A 25,759-nucleotide genomic window follows, 5' to 3' on the forward strand; every position below is an offset into this window, starting at 1 on the left:
AACAAACACTGCAGTGGAAACATTTCAAACTTAGGTGATTTTATTGTTACTGAATAACAATCTATGAAATATTAACATTCCAGCAGGTACAAACTGATTCAGGTGACCTTTTATACAAGAATCAGAATCAGAAAGGATTTATTGCCAAGTAGGTTTACACCTACCTGGAATTTTCTTTGGAAAAAAGGTGCATACATTTAACATAAAGTATAAAAACACACAAAAAAAAAAAAAAAAAATCATGTGTGTTTTCATTATATTTCGACAGAGTTGCAGGATCTTTAATTATTGAAACAGGAAAAATATAGTTATGAATACAATATATAGAAGTTGTGAGGAAAGTGGTGGTGAAACTTCCTGACCCCACCAGTAGGCGGCGGTGTAGTCCGGTAGGTCCGACGTTACGCCTTCTCTTCCTGGTCTCGCTCTAACTACGTCACAACCCCGCGACGGAAACGTGAACAATACGACAGCGGCCCGAGTGTAAAATCTGAGCCGTAATTTTTTTCTCATCGGTGGAGGATCGTTGTCTCAGTCCGTCGCCATCATGAAACTCGTCAGGTACGTGGACGCGGGGAGATTCGCTCTGTGCAGCTCCGGGCTTCAAGATGAAGGAAAGTGCCGAGAGGCGGCGGGATGGATGCGGATGTTCGGAGTGAGGCGGGAAGCGGAATGAATGGAGGCTGGTCCCGGGCTCCTCTCCTCCGCTTCCCGCTGAGCTCCAGCCTCCGAATCAACCCCACAACTACACACGCATGGCTACACGCATACAGACACACACAGATACACACATGCATAGTGCTTTTATTAATTATCGAGCCACTATCTTATCTCATTGGTTATGTTTGCTAACTAGCTTAAGTTAGCATCGACACGAAGCGTTAAATCACTTGTAGGCCGCGTCTACTGTTGGCTTCACACTTAACTTAAACTTTCAATTAGCTTGTTTTTATTTATTTATGTGACTTCTTAAAGAAGTTGCAGCTCTTTGTTTATATGAAATCTAGGCCCCGCTTCGCCTGTGTGCGCCATTGTTTTGGTGCTGCTAGCTCCGAGGCTAACGGCTAACACTGGCTGCCTTCAGGTTATACTCCATGGACTTGAGAACAGAGTTGTGTTGTGTTCTCATTCGCTGATTCCCCTCGCAGGTTTTTGATGAAACTCAGCCATGAGACAGTCACTATCGAGCTGAAGAATGGAACCCAGGTCCACGGCACCATCACAGGTGAGAGGAGCTTCCTGCAGCACGAAGATGTGTTGGGCTTTACAAAGTTCATTTGCAGAGTTATTGCAAATGAACGTATTGACTCGAGTTATCTTTCTTTTTTTTTACTGATATCAATATGCCATAGCTGAATGTTATGCATGCAAACACGAGTATCCTGCTCACGTAGTTGTAATGTTCACGTTGTGATGTTTAGATTAAATGGATAATTCACCCTCAACTGAAAACTCTCATGATCTACTCGCGTCTAAGCCGATGGAGGGGGGGGGGTGAAGTGTTTGAGTCCACATAACAGCAGCCAAATCCAATACAATTGAAGAAAAGAAACATAAAATGCCTCCATACTGATCCTGTGATGTCATCTCAGTGTCTGTAAAACCCAACATTTTAATCCGACATGAAACAAGGTAATTTGCCCCATGATTGATCCTAAATGTCCTTTGATGTCCTCCTGAGGAGCTGCTGGTGTTGGATCACAGAGGACACACTTAAGCTGAAAGTGTTCAGCAAAAATCCTTGTTTCAAGTCATATTTGAATGCTGGAAAGATGAACATGAATTCAGCAGTTTTTTATAAAGCTGATTTGATTTATATCGATATATGTAGATCTCTTTTGATGTGAAAACAATTATCGTGATACACTTTTCCCATCGCCCAAACCTGCCATCCCTCTTAAACTGCTTTAAGGCAAACAAGGGTAATGAAATGCAGCTCAGTTGCTCTGCAGAGTCTTCACTGTGTTCCATGTTCACAACTTTCCTACGTTCATTCATAATCTGTGTTAATATAGCTGAACACGTACTTTTTCTCATTGTTGATTTATCTGTCCACTCCCTGAGAGAACCTGGCTCATATCTAACTGAATGTTCAATAGTCAGTGGGACATAGAGATGAATATACTATATACTCAGATAATGAGTCTATACAATGTGAAATCACTATCCAGATCTAATGAAAAGCATTTCAAAACTTAGACTCTGTCCCAAAATACAGTTTGAAACCCTTGTTTCCAGCTTACATTCATATTATGCATTTGTAATGTTTCATGTAATCTTTAACAGCTGAATTCAGTGAGTCACTGGAGCACATAACTAGAGGGGATGCACTGTGCAAAATGTGTGTTATGCATCAACAAGTTGGACTAGTTTGCTTTCAATTGTTTGTCGTTCATGCTTAAAGCTCAACTGTGTCTTTGCAGTAGTTCAATAACACCATTGACTTGATGTGTTTCCTGGTTTGGCGGTTGTAAAGCAGATGATGGCATTTTGGGAAGAGAAGCGAGATATGTGTCATACAGCCACAATCTGGTGTTTTAACCTTTGTGTTTTTAAGATTCTTTGACTTGTCTCCCCGTTCATAATGTATTCGTGTGAATGCAGAGAACATGTTTGTTCATCTTCACATGTTTGTTCCTCTTCTATTTCTCATTCAGGTGTCGACGTTAGCATGAACACTCACCTGAAGGCTGTGAAAATGACTCTGAAAAACAGGGAGCCCACTCAGCTCGAGTCTCTTAGTATCCGTGGTAACAACATTCGCTACTTCATCCTGCCTGACAGTCTGCCACTGGACACCTTGCTGGTCGACATCGAGCCAAAGGTCAAGTCCAAGAAGAGGGAAGCCGGTGAGTGTGGCAGAAACATCACAGGCCAACAAAAACATGAGAAGAACCCAGTATCACTGGTGTCTCTGTATTCAGTGAAACGCTTTGTGTTTGCTAGTTTAGAGAATCATTGGCCCTGGTGTCTAGTTTTTCATTGCTGTGGTCTAAACGTTGAGTGGTCCACATCGATATATATGTATTTGATATGCTGGTGAAAGTTTGATAGATGAGCTGACTGTTACTGGCTTGTCTTCTAGTGGCTGGCCGTGGACGAGGCAGAGGACGAGGCCGCGGCAGAGGACGGGGACGAGGCCGAGGCGGTCCAAGGAGATGAGCACCGGGCTGTACAGTTGCTTCTCACATCCCAGCTGTTTGTACAGGATCTTTTTTCTCAGAGGAAACCTTTTTTTGAATTTCAGTGTCTTTTCTTTATTTTTCCTTTTTGTATATTAAAAGTGCTTCATATGAAGAGGATCAACTGGACTTTGGGCGTTATTACAGCATTGTTGACTGGGTGTTTTGTTATCCAGTCAGATACTTTTGTTTTCTATACGTTTTCATTACAATAAAAAAAGTGTCTTTTGAATAGAAATGATCTCCATGAGTAATGCTACAAAAACTGGGAAAATGAGGGATTAATAATAGCTGTGTAATAATGGTAAAAATGAACTGAAATCATCAGGAGTTACCGTACATTTTTACCATCATTCATTGTGACCACAATGATGGTTGAATCGAAAAGGTAATATGTGCATGGTTAAACGTCTATATGGTCATATAAATATCAGAACCCTATGACCATAGAAAATGTTAATGGGTTTATTCACTGTTTATATTTAAAATATTTGGTAATAAGGGTTTTCACTTACAAAGCGTCTAAATTTCTTCCCTTAAGGTTTTCAGAAGTTCTTCATACTTTATTCATCTCAAACTGGTCAATTCCATTGTAACAGCAGTAAGGTATCAGGCACACCACAATATTTAGAAATTATAAGATCAAAACTAAATTATAAAAATGCAGAAACTACATATATAAAATGATATATACACACTGTGTAATGTTCATACTTATATATTGTAAGTAAATATTTAGAATTTGTTGACTAAAGTTTTATAGGGAACAAAAGAAAAATTATTGGAATAATAAATTGTATAGTGAAAATATTAACAGTATTTTAAATTGATGCAATTGAAGCCTTAGTGATAAAGCTCCACCTACAGGCTGCAGTGACTCTATCCTGTGATTGGCTGACAGTTTTGCAGGCTGCTGTGAGTTGTAGTCCTATGTAGATGAACCGGCTACTACTCCAGTCAGACCAGCACAGACACAGGCCACAGACGGTCCGCCACACTTCCTGTCTTTCACCAGGCTGAGAACACACACCGACATGGCCGCTCCCGGTCAGTTCATGTATTTCGCCTTCGGGAGCAACTTGCTGAGGCAGAGGATTCAGCTCAAGAACCCGTCCGCCATGTTCTGCTCCACCGCCAGACTCAAGGTAACCGAGCTGCTTTCTTAAAATCGCCTTGTACTCCAGGAGCGACGAGCCCCTCATGTGTTCTCGTCTTCTACCACCAACACTGACAAATAGGGCACAAATCAAACCGACCGTTCATGTTGGAATAACTAACATTAATAATAGACATTCTCTGGTCGCCAGAGCAGAACCCGTTTAACCGACGGAACGTGAACGCAGCATTGACAATCACATAACACACTGCATAACCATGGGCTACCACCTGCACGCGCCTTTCCACAGTGTATTACGGTCTGCTGCTGTCATCCATCTGCACTGAGATTGTCTATAGACACTAATACACAGTGGCGTATAAAGTACTTGAAAGCCATACTTGAGTAAAACTACAGATATCTTACTTGAAAGTGTCTCCGGTAAAAGTAAAAGTCACCCGTCAGAAAATGACTTGAGTAAAAGTCTTAGAGTCGCTCATATTAAATGTACTTAAAGTATCAAAAGTATCTGGTGTTGAAATGTACTTAAGTATCAAAAGTACAAGTACAAGTACCAAAATTAAAAATGCTAAGTGCTTTTTATAGTAGGCCTATAGAGACACAAAACAACCCAAAATTGTTCTCTTCAGGATTTATTTCAACTGACTGAAAAATTATAACAACACTATACATATATAATGTATAATTTAACAAATTTTGAACCCGAGATGCTGAAGTTAAAATAGTATTGGACAAGAGCATCTTAACTTCTAGAGACAACAAAGAATCAACACAACAGAATAAACAAGTGCCTCTTGAGTCTACCTAAGAACACTAATAGACCAAAGTATATCCACTAAAAAAGTTTGTAAATATAACTAAACATGGACCTTTCATCAGTAGCAGGAGTGATACACAATCCCCCTTAAGATAACTCGGCAAAGGGAAACTAGGAAAACAAAATAAGATAGTTTATCTTTTGTTAACAGCCTGGACAGTGCTAGTACAGAGAAGAAAAAAACACTGTACACAGCCTGGTTTTGCTGCCAAATTTCAGAGTGAACAAGGAAATAAATAATTGAAGACCAATGTTTTTTTTTGAATGCTAAATTACATCTCCAAAATACATCCAATTGAATATCTTCAGGTGCAAATTTGGTTGCAGTATTTTGGTGACTTTATTTTGAAATTTATAAATGATCAGTGTCTTGCTTGACGGCACTTCAACACGAAGCTTTTGTGTCTATTAGCTTTGTAACTGCCTGTATACCTGCCCACGCATCTACATGTAAGCCTGTTTATTTATCATTAGACTATCTTCACTGAATGGGCCTGTGTTTGTGTTTGCAGTTGTTTCCAGCAGGGTGACAATACACCTGTAGGGTATCTTTCCTGTAGGGACGGCAAAGTGAAGACACAACTCTGCTTGAAGTTGTACACATTAGCCAGTTTGTACAATACATATATAAAGACTCAACAGCTTGTAAGTTGTGTTAAGTCAGCACAAGGGGCGACTAAGGATTGGAATTGGCAATATATAAATATATAATATCTTTGCAAAATTATATTGGCATTATAGTGACTGGAAAACTGGGCCTGATTACCCAGGGTTCCATTTGGCGAGGTCCATTAAAAAACCTGAATTGTGTGCGTGAATATGCAGTATTCCACGACAGTGTTAGTTTTTGGTTGGGTTGGCTGAAAGTTGTTTTTGCGTTTGCTTATATAACTGTTTGTTTTTCCATCTCGACTTGTTTTAAATCTGTTTGTTTTGTTTACGTGGACGTGTAAGACTAAGTAGACACAGCCAACCAATGATAGTCTATTTGCCAACAGTTTTTGTTTAAACCAACTACTTCCAATATTTTCTTTAAGACAAATTAACCACTTGCTGCTTCGAGCTATGTATTTATGTGCAGATGTTGACACGAAGCAGGAAAGGGAAAACGAATGAGAATCGAAAAAGGAATACCTTCAAAAAATCATGTAAAATCACCTAATAACAGCCCTCAAAAAGCCAATTCATTTGCCTGAATAATAATCCTTACAATTTCAATAGGGCCTCACGTCTGTCAGTGCCTGTCAGTGCTCGGGCCCTAATAATAAAGACTGAACCGAGCTCCTGCAGGAGCGAGAAGGCAAGAGAGGTGCGTCGTGCGTAAAGGTGCACAACCTCCGCTGCTCAAGTAACGAGCCAGTTTTGAGAATGTAAGAAGTAGAAAGTACAGATATTTGTGCTCAAATGTAACGAGTAAAAGTAAAAAGTCGACAGGAAAATAAATACTCAAGTAAAGTACAGATATGTGAAAAATCTACTTAAGTACAGTAACAAAGTATTTCTACTTCGTTACTTCCCACCACTGCTAATACATACAGTCTGTAAATAGTTAGCCAGGTTCAGGGCTGTAGTTTGAGTTTTTCTGGGACTATTATGTAACTTTCTGTAATTGCTAAAATAGTCAAAAATATAATAATTATACATTTTTCACGTCTGTGTCATATCCTAAATATTGATACTGTTCTTTTAGTTTTTATGTCACATTGTTCTGTGACATAACCCCCCCCCCCCCAGAATGCTGGTCTTCAACATACCTCACACTCCTCCGCTCCCCTCCCTGGTTACCAGTGGCTGCGTGTATCCGCTTCACGACACCAGTACCGGTGTACCACGCTGCCAGGGGATCGGGCCCAGTCCAGACCAGGACATGGTTGAACCAGACACCCCAGACCACCCACTCCGCTCTGCACTGACCAATCGGCGGGCTGTATCAGTCTGTTGATTGATGAGAATTCACCCTGTCAAATAAATTAACAAACAGGATAATAGAATAGAAAAATAAACAGTGGCCCTTGTGTATTTATTAAGTTGAAGTTGATGTTATTGTCTTATATTGGTCCTCTTAAATGATCACACCCCCCACCCCCCCTATTAAACCGGCTGCAACAACAGTGTCTGGGACCAACAGCAGAACCGTCCTGCTGGGACTCGGCTGAAAACACAAACATAACAGCTCTTTACATCTACAGTGGAATAAAAGGCATTATGTCTGAAATGCACACATCCCAGCCTTTTGTCCTCCGTGTGTGTGTCTGTCTGTCTTTGTCCGGGGTCACCTTTGTCAGAGTAAAGACCAGTTGAGGGCAGCTTGTCCATTTGGAGATAGAAACTCTCCCCAAATGGGAAAAAGCTGATTTTGGGAAGGTTAGGATTTAGACGAGTAGTTGTTATGGATATAGAAAGTCTCCAGGAAATGAATGACAGTGTAAGTTAACTATGACATGTGTGCGTGTGTGTTGTGTGCCTGCGTGTGTGTGTGTGTACAGGACTACAAGTTGAACTTTGGCCTGTGGAAGGAACACGTGGACAACAAATGGCACGGCGGCGTGGCCACCATCGAGTCCTGTCCAGGCGCAGATGTGTGGGGGGTGATCTGGGCTATGAGCGATGAAAACCTCACGAGTCTCGACAAGTGAGACGCACACACACACACACATCAAAACACAGCTGCTACATCAGTCCGATAGCTGATATTTCTCATTATAAGTGACACTGCATGTTTCTTTTTTTTCTGTGACCTCAGACAGGAAGGAGTGAGCAAGGGGATATACTCACCACTCAACGTTACCGTGGAGACAGACAAAGGGCAGATATTCTGCAGGACGTACCAGATGAACAATTTCCACGCCTGCCCCCCCTCTCCTCAGTACAAACAGGTTTGTATGTAAAAAAGCCGAATTTCCGAATCAGCTGCTCTGGACATTTCCCGGACCTTTTGGTTGCCTGTGCCCTGGTGTTATCGAAAAAATGTGAGAATAGAGCAGGGAAAAGTTTGTGAGTGGGCGTGTCGATGATGTTTTCAACACATGACGGACGCAGAGCGGAACTGAATATCTCAGGATGAGACAGAGGGAAGAACCAGACAAAGATGTCAACTTGGAAATACAACAGATTTGAAAGCTTTTGGTGATAGGGGCAGATGTGCTTCAAACAAAAACATGTGATTTCTTTATGCGTCATGTCCTCCCTCCTGCTGCTCGAACCAGGTTCCCCCCCCCCCCCCCCCCTTGCCTGAATGTTCTGGACACTGTCCTGCTGTGGTGAACACATCTGACAGTGACCATCTCCTGCTGCGTTCCTCACGTGTGAAAGACAAACTCTGGAAATTGTCCGCACCCAATTGTCAGGACATTTCCAAAGTTCGTGTCTGAAAACAGCTTTGCTTACCAGTTCCATCTTTTTAATCATGTTATTTACCAAACGTCCCTCTCGCTGTGTTTCCTGATTAGGTGGTGTGTCAGGGTGCAGAGCAGAACGGCCTCCCAGAGCAGTACAGGAAGAGCCTGGAGTGGATTCAAACCAACAACTACATTGGCCCCTCGGTCCTCGATGAAATCAGAACAGCTGCGGGAGAATCTTTTTAAAAGTTTGCTCTTGAACTTGGGGGGGGGGGGGAAAGGGAGCTAATGACGGGACCTTATGGTCTCGAAGTTCACTTCACAGCAGTTTCTGGGGCTTTCAACCATATTCTTTTAGTCTTCATCATGAAGTAATAATGATGTAAAATGTAGTGATGATGAAGGCTATAAGAATGTGGAAAAAGCTAGTAAGTGGACCTTGATTTTAGATTTTTTCTGTCAAACAACTATTTAAGGTCAAGACCAACTGTAGCACTTAGGCTAATAAGGATAATATGCAGATGAGGATAATAATGCATCCTGCTAATAGTCAGACATTTGGCTGGACCCAACAAACACCTGATTTTGTATCTTTCTGAGAGTTATGGTGAAGCATGTCTTTTTTATTTGAGAGCTGAGATAATGGACGATTGAACTGAATGAAACTGTATGAGTAGTAGAAGTGTTTCTCAGGAGAATATTAAACAAACTAAGAACCTTAACACCTCACTGTTGCCAGCCTCTTACTGCACTGACTTTATATTGACTTTCTGTTCGGTATTAGGGTCATATTGAAAAAAAAAAAAAAAAAGAATAAAATGTTGCATGTTTATACTGTTATAGTCACATTACCAAAAAAAAAGTCCTTGTTATAATTAAGTCGCAATATTACGAGCATAAAGTTGTAATTCATCTTTCAAAGACCACAAATTTATGATAATGTGCTGCTGATGAGCCAATAGATTGTTATTTGTGAAACCTATCCTACAATATAACTTAAAATGAGGAATGTGGAGAATATTATTAACTGATCTTCTGATATTTCCCCTCTAAAATGACATTATTATGAAATTACAACTTTATTCTTGTAAAATCACAATATTAACCATGAAATATTAGTTTACTCATATGACTTTAAACTCAGATTACCCCTCTTAAAGTGTCCCCTAGTACTTTGTTGTATTGTTTTGTTCCTGCCGATAAATGCATCAAAAGTCTTTTTGCAGTCACCTTCATGTTAAAGATACATTTGAGCTAACACAGCCGGAGTAAAAATATTGAATCACAAATAGAAAACCAAAAGAATTGAAGGATTCATGTAAAAAGAAGCCACTTTATTTTTTTTTACAACACAGTGGTCTTGGACAGTATGAGAATTTTGACCTCTCCCTACACTCTTGAACCTCTGGGAATTATTGAAAATACAAGTTAAAAAAACAGGAGAACAGAATATTTACGGTGAAAGAATCCACACTCGATAACATTTATGTTCTGTTGAATCTACAGTATGATCTATGCAAATTTGTGGACTTCGCAAATCATGATTTCACACGACAGTCAAAAAAAAAAGAAAAGTTTATGCAAACGACATGATTCAATTGAGATTAATAATAGTAATAACCAAGTGTTCTGGGAATCGAGCAAGAACGTCCACCGTTACAGTTTGATGGAGCTGGTGAGCAAAACCCATTTCCTCCTTAAACTGTGTCAATGCAAAGAGGGAAACTGCGTGAAGAAACAAAAACAATAGAGCCGTGCACATGAATGAAATAGGTCCAATATGTTACGAAAAAAGAGAAAGCCAAATAACTGAACTCTACATGGAGGTGTGCACTTAAGTTTTAATATTAGAAGATAAGAACTGAAATCACACTTTTTATACAAAGGGGTTTAAATAAAGGGTGAAAAAAACAGCTACCAGGCACAAGTCAGTGATGATGTCATAGTCAGTAGATTGAATGCGATACTGCAGCTCAGTGATCTGCACCACGATAAACCTGTATCTTCAATATGCTTGTATATATTTTATATCAGGGAGTATCACAACATGACTCTGTGTTTATGTGGAAATAATGTTATGGGCCACTGACAACATTCTAAAGTCAAATGAAACACTATTAATGATGGCTACTTAAAGAAACTGCTCAGGTGTAAGTTAGGAAATACACTGTATCCGCACCAGGATCAACTCCTCCACTGACTGTCAACACAAAAGGCCATGGGTAAAGTACCAGAGTTCAATCAGAGGGGTCGGCTTCGGAGTCCTTTTCTGAACTCATTCCATCGACTCCACCTCCCCTGCAGCTTTCTACTTCCCGCTCACATCCATCGGTTCCGCTGCGTCCTCACTGTTCGCCGCCGGCGCCGTTTTATCGCTGTGCGGCTGCTCTCTGGGCCGCAGCTGTGGGAAGAGCAGGTTGTGCTTGAGTTTCCTCACTTCGGTCATGTTGAAGCCCAGGAGAATGGCCCCGGTGTTCCTCTTGAGGCTTTTCATGCACTTGCTGCGCTTCTTGCTGAAGAGGGCCACCAGCTCGGGCTTGGTGAGAGAAAGCCTCCTGCACAGCTCCTCCGTCTCCGCTCGGTTGGCGTAAGGGTTCACGTTGAAGTATTTCGATATGAAGTCTCTGCGCTCTTCTCCGCTGCGGCGCTCCACCAGGGTCGGCTCCAAAACCAGCTTCACCGTGGGGTCGCTCTGGACCTCGGGCTCGGAGGGCTTCGGAGGCAACAGCTTTTCCTGCTCCCGCTTCTTGCGCATGGCCGCCTTGACCTCTCGTTCTCGTTTGTTGTCCTCCGTGGCCTGCTTCAGCGCAGCCTCCAGCCGCTTCTTTGACTGCTGCTCCTCTGTGGTTTCCACAGGTGCAGGTCGAATCGCACGAGTCTGAGTTATAGATGGTGGAGTCTGTGTCATAGTCATCCCTTGTGGCATCTGGACAAAGTAGAGCCCGGACGGCTGAAGGATCTGCTGAGCTGGTTTTGGAGGCTGCTGCTGCGGCGGCAGCGGTGCTGCTGCAGGTTTGGGTGGCTGTGGTTGTTTTGGTGAACATCGGCATCGCTGAATGTGGAGCATCACAGCCTGCTGGGTGACCTTCCCTGTGTACACGCCGTTGCAGTATATGCACTTGAAAGCCTCTGTCTTCAGGATGGCGTGGATAGTAGGAGCAACAAAGTGTTTCTGTTTCAGGTGCTGCAGGTGTTTGGAGTCATTCGGGAACTTCTCATCACAGAAGGGACAGTACATGCTGTTGAGTTTCGCAGGAGCTGAACAGAGTTCTGACTGGCTGGTGGGCTGCAACTTAAAGAAGATCAGGTCGAGCGTACTCGTGACCAGGGCAAGGTTGACCTCTGCGTCTCCGAGGATCTCTTTGGGTGCAGTGGTGTAGACGTCAAAGTAAGGGAATAGGATTCCGCCGGCACCTTTGGAGTAGACCCTGAACTTCTCCCTTAGGAAATCACAGTATGCTTTGCTTGTGGGATTGTGCTGCTTCACGTGCTCGGCGAGTTGTTTGATTGAGTAGAACAGGGCTGAGCAGTACAAACAATGCAGGCCGTGCAGCAAGTGCTGGAAGACGCTCTTCTCTGACATAAGGGTTTTGCATGTTAGACATTTGACAGTTTTGTCTGGCATTTTCTTCAGGAACGATGCTCGTGCTGCTAAACTTTCTGACTTGGACGATGGGGATTTTGCCTGATGGGCGACTTCTGTGTGAATGTCAAACACGTTGGAAGGAAAGAGTTCATTACAGAGGGGACAGGTAATCCATTTCTTAGTCTGTGGTACGGAGTTACTGGTTTGCTCTACGGCCTTGAGAGGGGTGCTTGTGCTCTGCGAGACGGGCATCGCTCCCTGCAGTGGAGCAAACGTGTACGTGGGCATGCCGTTCACCCTGTTGCCGGTCGGAATTAGGTGATTCAGCAGGGACTGGGAAGTCAGCATGGTGCCTTGCAGGTTGATTTGGTTTGTTGATGCATTTTGTGCAACCACAGCAGGCTTGGGTCCAGCTCCAGCTGCCATGTGGGCCTGCATTCCCGACGGGAGCAGGAGCTGCTGTGCTTGTGGAGTCTGATGTGGTTGAGCAGAAGCCTGAGCTAGAACCATCTGGCCCTGTTTCAGAGACACGGTAGACATCGTGGGCAGCTGGAGCATGGACTGTCCGTGGGGTAAAGCGCCTCGAAGCGATATCGTGGCACCAGGCTGAAGAAGACCTTTGGCCTCGGCACTAGCTAGCTGCACCAGTGCCGACGCTTGAGGGGGCAGGAAAGCTTGGTTGGTTCCAGGGGCACAGAAAAGAGTTGCAGTGTTTGTAGCTCCTTGTAGCTGCTGTAATGTCACCACAGTCCCAGTAGGTTGGCCATTCGCTGGTAAAAGCAAGGACTTACTGTTGAATATTTGAGCTTGCTGTATTTTGGGAGAGATATTTGGGAATGTCAGAAACAGACCATTTCCATTGGGTGTCGGTTTGATGGTGTAGTTCTTGTTCTCGTAAATCAGGCTCTGAACTTGTGTGCTGACCGAATAATGCGACGGCTCGACCAGCATGTGATGCAGCATTTGGTCTAGATTCCCCGTGTTCGTCTTACACACTTTGCAGCAGTAGATCTTTACAGAGGTATTTACTTGAACATTTAATCTGTAACCTATATACTGTTCCGCCAAACTCTCCAAGTGCTTGAGAATAATGTGCTTCTTCATCGCAAAGATCGAAGAGTTCGGAAATCCACATCTGCGACACTGATACCTCTCGTTTCCGCGATGGGTGGGTAGAGACGGGTCCCTGGGCGCTTGGATCTGGGCGCCGAGTTTGGCGTGGAAGAGCAGCATGTGCCTCTTGACGACCTTGGGGTGGCTGATGAAGAGGCACTGGGAGCAGGGGGCCAGCGCGCAGAAGGACTGGACGTATCCATGGCAGCGGGTCACGTGACTCCTGAAGTTGTAGATGTTTTGGGACGAGTACTTGCAGAGGTTACAGCACAGAGAGCGGGAGCGATAACGCCACTGAGCAGAAAGAAACAGTCGGTTAATATCTCAGTGAATCAAGTTCCAGTTATAACATTCTCACCAACCTACATATCTTTAACAATACGGAATAAATACTCCACTAACACGAGGTATTCATTATTTAACAGTTACTCAATCTAGCAAATAATCCGCTATCAGTGATATTTTGTTGATGTGTGTCACACTCACCTTTTTCTGTAACCTCGTACTGTATCCCTCCGTCAGATCAATCCACTTAGTTTCCTGGAAGACGTCCTCTTCATCTTCGTTTGTCTCAGGCACTTCATCGAGATTCTGCACAGTAAACACAAACAATGATTCAGCATAAGAAACAGTACAATGAAAAACGTGCGAAAAAACAACATTCAAAATGGTTGATAGGGAAATTAAAAGCAACAGAGAGGGGATAAATATAGCATAGCCTGATGTTAAATATGCAGAAATATCTAAATACATGACGATATCTGACGAGTATCATATTGACATTAACACAACCTCTCCGTTGATTAGTCTTGCTCGTGGATTTGTGACATTCTCCGGATTAGATGCGTACTACGGAAAATCTGCCAGTAGACATGACGTCATATCCCCCAGCTCCCCCCTCCTGTTGCCATAACAACCCAATAGAAAACCCTGAGAGCATCTTTCTTTTAATGTGTCAAATTTAAATCTGATTGGTAGTTGTAATTAAACAATCAAACTCAAAAAACCCTAAGAAATGAACCCTAAACTGATTATTATTTTGAAGCTGTAAAGTGGTTTTGGATTAGAGTTGATTGGATTAATAGCTGACGTTAGAAATCAATGCAATGATTGAACATGGTGGATTTTATCGACTTAAATCACCACTTTCTTTTATACTGATGGTTAAGATTTGCTGTGATGTCTGACCCGCCCCCTGCATTCTAACCATTATTCATCTGTAAACAACTTGTCCCTGAAAACAACTCTACATACCTTCAGCAGGTTTTGACAATCCTCCAGGCCAATCTCAGAAAGAATGTTTTTCACCGCCTTGCGCGCCTTTCTGATCTTCTCAATGTTTCCCACCGGAACCTGATACATTTTACCTCACAGGCCTGAAAAAACACACAAATGGTAATGGGACAGAGCATTAATACACAATTATTACCACGCTATGATATCTATACGTTTACTAAATACATTCAAAAGCATGTGACAGTGGGGTCACGGGACAGTAACCACTCGTTCAGTATGGTAACTTAGTTTGACACTTTGTGACGCTGCTGTAGATTCAGCTGCTCGGTGAAGGAGGACTACATTAGAGTAGAATAAAACAGGAAATTGGAAAATACTGGAAACAAAAGGTGAAGGGAGACACAATCAGTGTCATTAGCTGAGGTCAGTTAATCCATGCTGTGTGTGTGTGTGTGTGTGTGTGTGTGTGTAAACTAAGAAGGCATCATCAATTTGATTTCATCTAATAATAGTTAGAAAAATCGTTGTTAAATGTCCAAGATGCTGCTGATAGAATGATTTAAAAAAAGACAAATCACCAGTGTACTGTAGTCACCATCCTTAAGTGTTTAAATAACAAACTGCAGCATCAACATCATCCTCAATCGGACCCACACTTTCCTGTATAAATAAAGAACACAACATGCCTGTGTACAAATCACAGCGACACAACAGTTGTTGTGCAACAGCTGATTTCCCTACGATCCTCCTGAATAATAGATGAAAACTCGCACTTCACTGGGATAAGATGAGAACTTGCAGCCAGTTAACGGTGCGTGTTCGAATCCCAGTCACAGCCCAGTGTGCTAACGCTGCTGTGTGAATGTGTGTGTGTGTCAGCGTGTGTTGCCCACATCGGGGTCACCACAGCAGCGGGTCAGTGAGCCTCCTCTTTCTCCTCTTCCTCCTCCTCGGGTATTTACCTTCGTCTTGTTTCCCGTGAACGTTTGCGTTGGATCCGGCAGGTTCCACCGATCCCCACTTCCACCGGCCTGTGTGTGTGTGAGTGTGTGTGTGTGTGTGTGTGTGTGTGTGTGAGTGTGAGTCGACAAGCTGCGTCCGCTGCCACTGCCGCGCGCACACTCATCCGAGCAGCATCCTCCGGTCACACGCACGCGCCTCCGGGACAATGCGCGATGGTTCCCGAGGTTCCCGCTGTTACGTGAACGTCTCCGCCGCCGCTTCGGTCCCTTTCTTCCTCTATTGAGAGGAAAAAATATGGCGCACAAGTTCAGGATCTGACGTAGCCGGGCTCATTTGCATACAGCCCAAACTGACCAATGGGAGGCGCCTAGGCCTAAAAACGGAATAACTTTTTTATTCCTCCGCCGCCACCGTCGCCCTCTCATCCGGGTACTCCAGGTGATGCCTCTCATCCTCCACTGGGGGCCTGTCATGTGACCAGTCACCTGTCCATTGGGCTTTTGGCTCTTACACCGCATGGCTAGGCCGGGGGGCGTGGCTCCTGCGACCCCTACTGGATGTCACGTGGCATGTGACCAAGGGAAACCAATGAGCTGTCGAGTAACTGAGCTAAATGGGCGGTCCCTCAATCATGATGTCATCTCATGCCATTTTGTTAGCCTATAACATCGACCCACCATTTTGAACAGAGAGGGAGTGGAAATTACAGTTAGAAGTAGCTGGGCTAGCATAGCGCCAAAAGTTACAACCTTTTGATTCAATTTTTGATCAGAAAAACTTGAAGGAGCTAGCTTTGGCCGTAAAGCCATTTTTAGCCAAAGCAAGGCTAAGTTTACAAAAAAAATTGTGCGGATATACTTATGCCCACTGTTGAATCAATTAAAAACTTTTTGAATACTCAACCTTGTACTCGGCCGTCACGCTTGACATCTTGCAGATTTGTTCACTTGCGTAAAATTTTGCGAAACCAGGGCCGTTACGAAATGACCGGACCATTTGTTGAGCTACGAATCCTTTTATTAGCTATTACGCATGTCATTAATCGTCTGTCGACTTTAAATTTGACTGTGAAAAAGGTTTATCGAGATCAAATGGCGTGAAGCAATTCTGTGTTGGGAGTGATGCAACGATTCGGTTCAACATCTGACTGATAAGGTCACATCAGCCATTGGGCCCTCTGGTCAGGCAACGCAAACCAGGATGATGTGCTTGGTGGGCAGAAGGAGTCGTCTCCTAAAGGTCAGAGTGACTCAGTTCCACTACGTTGACTCAGTGGTGAAGAAGCAGATCTTTCACAGCGAGATTCCCTCTTGTCTGACCAATACAAGGTTATGCAATTAAACCAATCAGAGAGCCACCAATCAAAATCAAGAGCTCTGAGTGCAATCGTACTCTGTCAGACTGAACAGGCTCAAGAACTCCTCAATCATGAAACTGCGACGCCATCCCCTCTGTGTTGTGACGTGAGTGAGAGCTTTGTTCCTGGCAGACTAATAAATCACCTTTTATTCATCATCATCACCGCCACCTCGATCAAATAGAGAATGACCACCTCTGCTTCATACTGTGCGCTCACTCAGCCCCTGATGACATGTAGTGAGTACCAGACTAAAGTGACTGAGACACATGAATGCAGTTAAAACAGCTCCTCTTAGGGAAGTGATTCCTTCACTGGTTATCCTCTCTCCCATATAACCCACAGGAAGTGTTTCTGTGGCGATAGTTCATAAAGATGATGGAGAAATCAATGGCATCATCTTGCTGACATCAGACATGTGTGCAAACATTTACCTGGATATCTCCTACTCTCCTACTAATGATGTTGAGGTTCAGAATGAGTAATGGCTAAAGACATCTGCTGCAATGTTTGACTCTGGAAATATGTTAATGTCAAAACTAAATCTTAACAAACATTCAGACGAGGATAGAAGCTAGAGAACACAGGTGAGAGCTGATTGAACATGCTCATTTAGACTGACCTTAACCATTTAACTCAGTGTTATCTAAATTGTACCTGCGACTTTTCTTTGATTGCTGAGTTGCAAACGGGTGCTGAGAATCAAAAAGGCTTCGGCAGCGTATAAATGATTAGATACTCAAATGCACAGGTGCAAGAAGGTGGAGATGACAAACTGTCAGTGCTGAGCTCTTATTCTTTTACTGCAGAGTTTTGCATATTCTGTGTTTGTAATCTAAGCCCATGGGCTAACGGTTGTTATTACGACAGAACAGAGCAACAGTTGATTACACTCAACTAATTACCAGTCTCATTTACACTGAAACAGAAGCAGTTCTTTTTTCTTCTTCCCGAAAACGTATATATTTGTTTTAAGTGAGAGTTGCTAAATAATAATAATCAGTGAGAATCATTGTTGTCCATAGTTTTTATGCATCTTTTATAGGGACTGAGCCGGTGGCTTAGACTTCATTTTTATTTGATAATCAAAACTATTCTATACTACTGCCATCAAAAACATTTTATCAGTATACTATTAGGATGAATGGACCACAAAGGCCAGTCGAATTAGATAGAATACACAGTTCATCTAACAGACCATAACACAGAATGTCAACTGGTAAAACTACATATCACTAACCAGCTTTAACCATTCAACTTCAAGCACTTTCAATTTAGTCGACAAGATGCATTTACGAGTTGAAAAGCTGAGAGATTGCAGGAGACACAAACAGATTTACTTAAATGTGAATTTGTGTGGAGAAAAAAAAATATACTCAGCACTTTCAATGACCGAAGTAGTTAAAGATTAATAAGATCTGCAGAAATGTTAAATTGGTTACAGCAGGAAGGATCTCAGAACCTTCCCACAAAAAACACAGCAGCCCTAATCTGGCCTGCAGATTGCTTCTTATATTCAGAACTGACAGAACAAATTCATAACTGATCAGAAAAATATGGTTGCGACTCATTTTTCAAACAGTGACAAGTTTATCCAGAGCATGAGTAGCAATCCACAACTGCTCCGACTCCCAACGCCAAAGATCACACAAACACAAGATGAATGATTTCAGTCAGAAATGTATTAAATTAATCACTTTAACAAGCACAATTTACAGTCAAACAGGCTATGGTCCATTAGTGCCTTAGACAAGCATTTAATTAATACATTAGTAATTTTTAACACGAGGGCAGGATTTCTTAAAAACTGCAGTTGAGTCAGGTCATCTTTAATATCATCAGACATGATTGAGCTGTACAAGTGACTGCAATATGTCCCTCGTATCTTTAGAGAGGCTGTGAGGAAATGTAAGCGTTTTATTTATTATTTGTGTACAACTAACATGTCTTATTACAAAAGATAAAGACATGTAAGTCTATATCCGCTGCATTCACAACAAACATGTTCGAGCAGGTTTAAGAAAACGATCCTTTGCTGGTTTTTCAGTTCCTGGGAGAATGGGGACCAATCCCCATTCAAGAGACACTGATATGACGAACTTATAACAAAAAACAGGGCTGCATTGTTAAATGTCACAGTATTTCTTTAACCTAGAAAAAGATCTTGTGCATATGAAACCAGATTGGCATCTCTCTATTAGAGGTGGGGAGTGCGTTTGGGTGTATGCAGCTTCTCCGTGATGAAGCTCTAGCTCAGCGTAAAGAGAATCTTCATAGCATTTCCTTCAAGCGCTTTGAGTAGAGGGGAACCACTGAGGGCACATGGCAATCACAACACACTTATATCCATGTAGCGTTTAAGAAAACAAAACAAAACATTGATATCTTATCAGGAAAACACTGTTAGATGGGCCACAGCATAATACCTGGGCGAAACACACAAAGACGGAGCATTAAATATGTCCCGGTAATATCTGAATCCAATAAATAAAGATGCATTGAGGTGAACTGCAATAAAAGAAAAAGGTTACATCATTGTCATAATTTAATTTAAACTCTGCAAAGTGAGGGGTCTGAAATACAGAATGGACACAAGGCATTGATCCTTTGTACAGACAATCTACAGACAAAATGTGAGTTGGACAGATACAGGATTTACAAGACTGTCAACAGATAATCAAGAAAGAACAGGATTGAAATCAATTGTACATTTTGTAAACTGGATCATTTTATAATTAGGAAATCAACCACCCCAAACAAGTTGGAGGGTCCCATCTCCAGAGAGTCGTCCATTTTGTTGCATAAAGTCATTTGAGCATGGGCTGGAGTTCTTTCTAGCTGACAAGTTTTTGGAGTCCATCAGGGGGAGGAGTAAAGATACACATTTCTTCCAGATAACATTTAAGACAATTGAGGTATCAAACTACAATTGTTAACCATTTGAAGGCGGTTAGAAAAGTCAAATTCCTGGAAGAAATAATCGGACGCTGCGTTTTCTGAGGTGGCTGGAATGTGGACTACATTTAGCCCCTGGTCCTAAATACCACGCTGACCCCTTGACTCACTTGGTGAAAGGACAGGCAAAGGAGGGTCTGTGCAATAGAATACAGGACAGGGGCCGAGGGTAGTTACGCACTATACTGGACCATGGAGAAATTCTTCATGGCAATGTCCAATGCCACACCCGCCTCCTGCATTTCGTACCTGTGAACAACACAAAGCATCACGATCAATTCTTGGAAAACTGTTCATATTCCGTCCAATGATTGCTTTAGTGATGAATCACTCACGTACTCACCAGTCAGAGGTGGAGACAGTGTAGTAGACAGGCAGCTGGGGAGAGCAGGAGAGGGAATCCTCCAGGCTGCACACTCCCATGTTGGAGAAGAGAAGCCAGTCTCCCACACTGAGCTGGGGCAACAGGCAGCGATCCACCACCTGGTCCAGATCATCCAATGTTGGGCCCCACAGGCTGCTGGGATAGACCGTCTCCTCAGCACACAGCCCACGCTGCAGAGAGGAAACAGTGTCGTGAATATGTGCAATGAGGGAAGCAATAGTCAACTTCTGTCACAGTTAGAAAGCTTTACTGCACATGTAAAAAAATACCCTTTAAAATAGGAGAGGAGCAATACACGATAATCATTTCAGTCTGCAAGCGAAGAAATTATGCTTTGTAAAAACATTTTCATTACATGAAACATGGACGATTAACTGTATTCCGGTGGTGGCTAAAAGTAGATGTAATGATTATCTGTCTACTGCTTATTATCTAGAAGACAAACATAATGTCAATAACCACTAACTACAACTGCAAGCCCATAAGTGCAAGGGGTCATGGTGTGTACGGAGAAGTTATTACCCTGAAGCATTACAACAATTTCAACGTCAGTCTTGTTTACCTCGAACTCCAGCCCTGCTATTACATAACGCCGTGTGATTAGGGTTATTTTTAGTTGGTTTGGGAATGTGAGGTTCATAGAGGAAATTAATTATTAACAGTCGCTGACGGTCCTGATCTGGCTGGAGTTTCAGTTCAGGTATCAATCTGCTGTTTGTTTGACTAAATGTCACATCAGAACGCCATTTTAGACCCAGACTCAAAGTAGTCGAGTCTACACAGATCACTTTCTGAAAGAACAGGGACCTCATTCCTTAAACGCTTACAATGAATTAACCCCTTTCCCCAATACAATTTTCAGCTGCTTCATTCATTCTTGAATGAGGTTGACTGGGAGGCCTACTAACCTTGTGCACTGACGGAGCAGCGATGGAGTTTCCCACCAGCTTCCGGCTGAATGGGCCATAAACACCCTCATTCATGTAGTACAGGAACTCAGTATCCTCATTGTTCTCACCTGTGAATGAATAGTGAGTCACCGTGTCAGACAAGTAGAACATTACCCACAAACTGAGGTCTCAAGAGTCAGACTTGACCTTGAGGTCAGAATTAACCCAACTGTGGTGGAAAATGAAGCAAGTGAATTCAGCAACTCACCCTGAACAAGGCTGTCCCAACAGTGGGTCACCACTTTTTTGCCGATCACGTTGACAGCCAGGCTGAAAGCTGAGGCCACATAGAAGTTGCCGGGCTGAGCCAACACTTGCACACCAGACATTGGGGAGAAGTAAGCATCCAGCAGCGGCCTGACTGCAGATTCAACCTGCACACACCATGTTCAACAAAATACGCAGTCAGAGTGTGTTTCCAGAAAAAGGAAGCAACACGAAATTACTTTGTGTGTTTCAGTGGCAGGTAATATAAATAACGATTGAGTCATTGTGTTGCTTAAATTGTAAATGTGTTAAAACTTCTACCACCTATTGATGGTTGATAAACCGTGTGAAAGTAATTTTCACATTAATCTGCATTTATTCATATTTTTAGGAGATTTTACATTTTATTACTTTGATAATTGGCATCTCCTCTAAAGTTGATCTGGTCTGACTAAAGCATCATGAGTCATGTCCCAGCTGTTTAACACGAACCTGTTCGAGCTGAAACTCTGTGCCTGTGAATCCACCACCAATGTCCAGGATGTTCATGTTAAAGCCCAGATCGAGCTAAACAGAAACAGACAAACGCTGAGTTATTATCCTTCACTAAAAAGAAACTGAGGTTCAATAAAGAATCTTGTATTGCTATATTTATTACATGGTATAGACATTTTCTAGACTGTACTCACCCCCATGTCAAACACACAGCGGGCGTCCGACAGTGCATGGGTGTAAGCCTGTTGTAGGTCTTCGCAGGAGCTGGGGATGTGGAAGGTCACGCCCACCACCTCGATGCCTTGCTCCTTGGCTGCCTCCAGCAGGTGCCGGCAGCTCTTCAGAGAGGAGCCGATGGCCATGCTGGTCTCAGCCGCGTGGGCCTCAGTGGTCAACTGCAGCAGCAACCTAGAAGAGACAACAACAACAAAAACTAATTTACCAGGGATCAACTCATGAATTAATGATCTGTCCAAGCAAGACAAATAACGTTTGCTGCAGAATTTCATCACTTACTTTGCACTCGGGTGTAGACGGGAAATCTTGGCCAACTCTGCCTCATTCTCACAAACAAGGTACTGGATGTTGTTCTTGGCAGCGTACTTGATGTGGGCCAGCTGTTTGCACACACCTGACAGAATGATGTGTTCTGGTGGCACCCCGTGCTCCAGAACCAGGTTCATTTCAGCCTGAGGAGAAAGAGGATGATCACGTTAGATAAACTGACGCAACAAAGTCTAAAAGCCACATGAAAATCAAAAACCAAGTGTTTTGTGCAAGTTGAAAGGGCGACAGGCGTCAGCTGACCAGTAATCAATTAGGTGCTTGTAATGTAATGGCCCACAAATCTTAGGAGGCATCATAAGAGGATAAAGCACTGAGCCGTTTGGAAAAAGAAAATAAATGAATCAGAGCAGATTTTTACCTTGTTGGTGCAAACAAAGCCCAGGCCCAAGGAAGCCAGCACCTGGGTGACTGCAGGGCTGCTGTTGCACTTGACTGGGTAGTAGGGCTGCAGCTGTGGCACTGTGCTCTGCCAGCATGCATGCTGCCGCATCAGGGCACCAAGATCGCCCACCACAAACGCCCTCTTCTCCACCTGTGAACACAAGAGAAGTTGAAGATGCAGCAAATTCAAAAAAGCAACTGGTCAAACTACTTAAAAACACAGCGGGTTATTGTTTATTCTTCTAAAAGCTGAACTGACCAGAGTCTGCTCGCAGATGTGTCCGTCAATGACATCGTCAAGGGTTACTCCTCCCTCCAGGAGTTCAATGATGTAGCTGGGTTTGTCAGCGAGTCCTTTCATCTCAACCGTATTCCGCTAATCCGACAATCATAAAGAACAGATAAACAAGTCAAGGGGTCACGACTGAGCCAATGGGGTCCTGCCGGTATGCAACAAACTGGAAAAGACAAAGAGAGAGACAGAAAAAGCATTAGCATCACCACAATAAATATGTTTAGTTTTAATCAGATTGAATCACATATTGAATCATCTTATCACAGGCATAGCAGCTATTTAAAATTAGCCATAACATCTACACATTACACGATGTATGAAGAATTTTGAAAAGTCTTCTTTTATTTATAGTCTCACAGAATTTCTCTCCAAACAAGAAACGCCACATCCGTTTATGTGCAATTAGTAATTGTGTAAACTCCAGACCCCTCATTGTGCTTTTATGTAAATCTATTGATTTTCAAAAACAAACCTGGTAACTCACACAGTGGTTTGCCAAATTCTACGCAGGACACCGTGATCCTGGACTTTGCTATGACATGTATGCATGTGTGCACACACACACACACTCAGTCACTCACATGGACAAGTCAGGAGATGGACCTGTCCCGCTATCAGCTGGGATCCCAAGGTGGCTCAGCGTTGAAGTCAAAGTGCTCCCGGTAAAGAGCTGCCCCTAAGCCCTCTGGGTAGCGCTCATACACCTGTGCAGAGACAGGGGAGCCCTGTGGGACAAACACAAGAAGATTAGGTCTCTCAACACACAGTCACTGTTTAAAGAGGACATGTACTGTACAATGTTTATCACAGCAAGAAAGGAAAACGGTGGTGCACTGTCTAAACTTGTCTGTCACCCATGGATTCACATTTGTCCTCACTGTGGTCACAGTTTGACAGGTTCAGTTAAACATCTCCCACACTTTTTCGCTTAGAGCAATGAAACAATTTGAACATTTCACAACATAACAAAGTTCAATAAACATCGATATATTGCCCCTGTATGATCCGAGCACAGTGAGGAGGTGTGACACATAATTGATCTGCAGTTATACAGTGGCTGTCATTCTCTGCCCATAAAAGGCAAGTGTAAAACCACCCAGCAGCAAAAATCTGTCTATAACCCCAACAGAAATAGTAATTTGATCTAATCTACCCTGACAATTATCAATATCCGCATTTAAAAAAAAAAAACTTTTGTCCACATCTCCCAGCTTCAACTTGTATTGTGGTGTGAAAGAAGTGAGGTTAAGTCTTGTTTTTTACTTTGAAATCTAGTGGGGTACAAGTTTAAAAAAAAAACAACAAATATATTCAAGTGCTTATGAAACCATAGTAAAGAAAAACACCAATAAAGAAGAGTTTAAAGCTTTCACTCAGGAGTAAGAATCAGTCTTTAAACTTATAATTACATCTATTATGATAATTATAATTATTACATGATGAGAAAACAATCATATTAATATAACTTCACGATCCCATCTTTTCTGATTTATCTTCTTTTAATAACTATAACTTCACGTTGCTGCGATTGTCTAACTCCAGCCCGCGCATGCGTACTAGCGGCGCAAATGGAGTCCCAACTTGACAGCCGATATATCCACGAACACTATTATCGTTAAATAAAAACAACGTGTCGCCAGGACAACACACTGAACATTAGCTGTACTATTTGTACACAGGACACACACACAAACGTGTAACCACACAGCGAGCACAGCGGACGTCATGGCGAAGGACATGGCGCTAGCGAGAGAGAAGAAGCTCGTGTTAGCGCCGCGGGTTCGAGTCCTAAACCACCGACGAGCAGCAGCACGGACACAACACACGGACAGGAAGTGGACCCGGGTGTCACCGCAGCTCCGGGAATGGCCGGCGAAGCGAACCACAGCGGGGAGACCCGTGAAAACCCCCAACTCAATGAATCGGTCTGTCATGTGTGGCAGGAAGGCAGAAGGAACAGCCCGCCATGTTACGTGCGGATCCACGGTAGCTCAACCCGGGGAAGAGCCTCCCTCCCTCCCCTGCTTCTGGGTACTCACGTGAGATAACGGCCAGAATGTCCTGGAAAATCGTTTTCTCTTTTTCGGCGGAATTTTTAAAGAGTAGTGGGCCCAGCGGTGGAAGAAAGAACCAGGGCTGGTGGGGCCATATGTGCTCGGTGGAGGGACGGTGGTGGAGGGGGTCGGGCCGATGTCTTCTCTCCGGGCTGCTGGGTGGAGATCGAGTGGAGCCGAGTACGGGAAGCGGGGAGGGTCATCCACCGAGCCGAGCGGGGAGGGGGCGGGACCCGGCTGTCCGATCCGCCAATGGGCGCGCGGGTTTTTTCCTAGCGCACGCCAAATATAGCGTTTCCGGCGCTGCACGCAAGGATCAGCGATGTTTGTTCACATTACGTAAGAAGCGTAAACTTTCCGTTGCTGACGCTCCTCCACCGCCCGTGTTGTGATCCGACAACACAGATGCACTTGTGCGGCTTCGCATGAGAGACACAGGGGGATGGAACCTTGTGGAGAGAAAAAGTCTTGTTTCACATTTTCTTCCTACAAAACTTGGAACATATAGTTTTACTTAATAGATTTCCAAAGTTCATTAAAGGGATAGTTCACCCAAAAATGAAAATTCACTCATTATCTACTCACCACTATGCTGGTAGAAGTGTTTGAGTCCACAAAACACTTCTGGAGTTTCAGGGGTAAACAGTGTTCCGGCCAAATCCTACACAGTCCAAGTAACTCGGGGACTCATTCTTCTGACGTAAAAGAACTACAGAAAAAAAACAGGATAAGCTTTAACGTTGTATGTTTACCCTGTAAGC

The 25,759-nt window shown here is 43.2% G+C and overlaps 4 protein-coding genes across 5 annotated transcripts; 2 read left to right on the forward strand and 2 right to left on the reverse strand.

Moving 5' to 3' along the window:
• Nucleotides 1-430: 430 nt before the first annotated feature.
• On the forward strand, nt 431-3,420 carry snrpd1 (small nuclear ribonucleoprotein D1 polypeptide). The gene is made up of 4 exons (XM_061092816.1): nt 431-561; nt 1,149-1,225; nt 2,658-2,849; nt 3,086-3,420. Exons 1-4 carry the CDS (start codon nt 548-550, stop codon nt 3,160-3,162), a joined length of 360 nt encoding a protein of 119 aa, XP_060948799.1. The 5' UTR covers nt 431-547; the 3' UTR covers nt 3,163-3,420.
• Nucleotides 3,421-4,102: 682 nt separating this feature from the next.
• ggcta (gamma-glutamylcyclotransferase a) lies at nt 4,103-8,731 on the forward strand. The gene is made up of 4 exons (XM_061092905.1): nt 4,103-4,327; nt 7,603-7,748; nt 7,860-7,992; nt 8,566-8,731. Exons 1-4 carry the CDS (start codon nt 4,217-4,219, stop codon nt 8,698-8,700), a joined length of 525 nt encoding a protein of 174 aa, XP_060948888.1. The 5' UTR covers nt 4,103-4,216; the 3' UTR covers nt 8,701-8,731.
• Nucleotides 8,732-9,767: 1,036 nt separating this feature from the next.
• Nucleotides 9,768-15,401, reverse strand: adnp2b (ADNP homeobox 2b). Its single transcript, XM_061092821.1, has 4 exons — nt 15,352-15,401; nt 14,408-14,529; nt 13,640-13,744; nt 9,768-13,447 (listed from the first exon to the last, which is right to left on the reverse strand). Exons 2-4 carry the CDS (start codon nt 14,513-14,515, stop codon nt 10,763-10,765), a joined length of 2,898 nt encoding a protein of 965 aa, XP_060948804.1. The 5' UTR covers nt 14,516-14,529; nt 15,352-15,401; the 3' UTR covers nt 9,768-10,762.
• Nucleotides 15,402-18,373: 2,972 nt separating this feature from the next.
• azin1b (antizyme inhibitor 1b) lies at nt 18,374-25,158 on the reverse strand. 2 transcript variants are annotated; one of them, XM_061092429.1, is made up of 11 exons: nt 24,984-25,158; nt 23,526-23,669; nt 22,909-23,107; nt 22,627-22,800; nt 22,218-22,390; nt 21,896-22,109; nt 21,699-21,773; nt 21,208-21,373; nt 20,958-21,067; nt 20,008-20,219; nt 18,374-19,913 (listed from the first exon to the last, which is right to left on the reverse strand). In XM_061092429.1, the coding sequence occupies exons 3-11, from the start codon at nt 23,008-23,010 to the stop codon at nt 19,838-19,840; spliced, it is 1,302 nt and encodes a 433-aa protein (XP_060948412.1). In that variant the 5' UTR covers nt 23,011-23,107; nt 23,526-23,669; nt 24,984-25,158; the 3' UTR covers nt 18,374-19,837. The 2 variants fall into 2 exon arrangements, with proteins under 2 accessions (XP_060948412.1, XP_060948413.1); XM_061092430.1 differs by lacking the exons at nt 23,526-23,669; nt 24,984-25,158 and adding an exon at nt 23,429-23,515.
• Nucleotides 25,159-25,759: the final 601 nt, after the last annotated feature.

The sequence above is a fragment of the Limanda limanda genome, chromosome 19, assembly GCF_963576545.1.
Source record: "Limanda limanda chromosome 19, fLimLim1.1, whole genome shotgun sequence".
NCBI lineage: Eukaryota > Metazoa > Chordata > Actinopteri > Pleuronectiformes > Pleuronectidae > Limanda > Limanda limanda.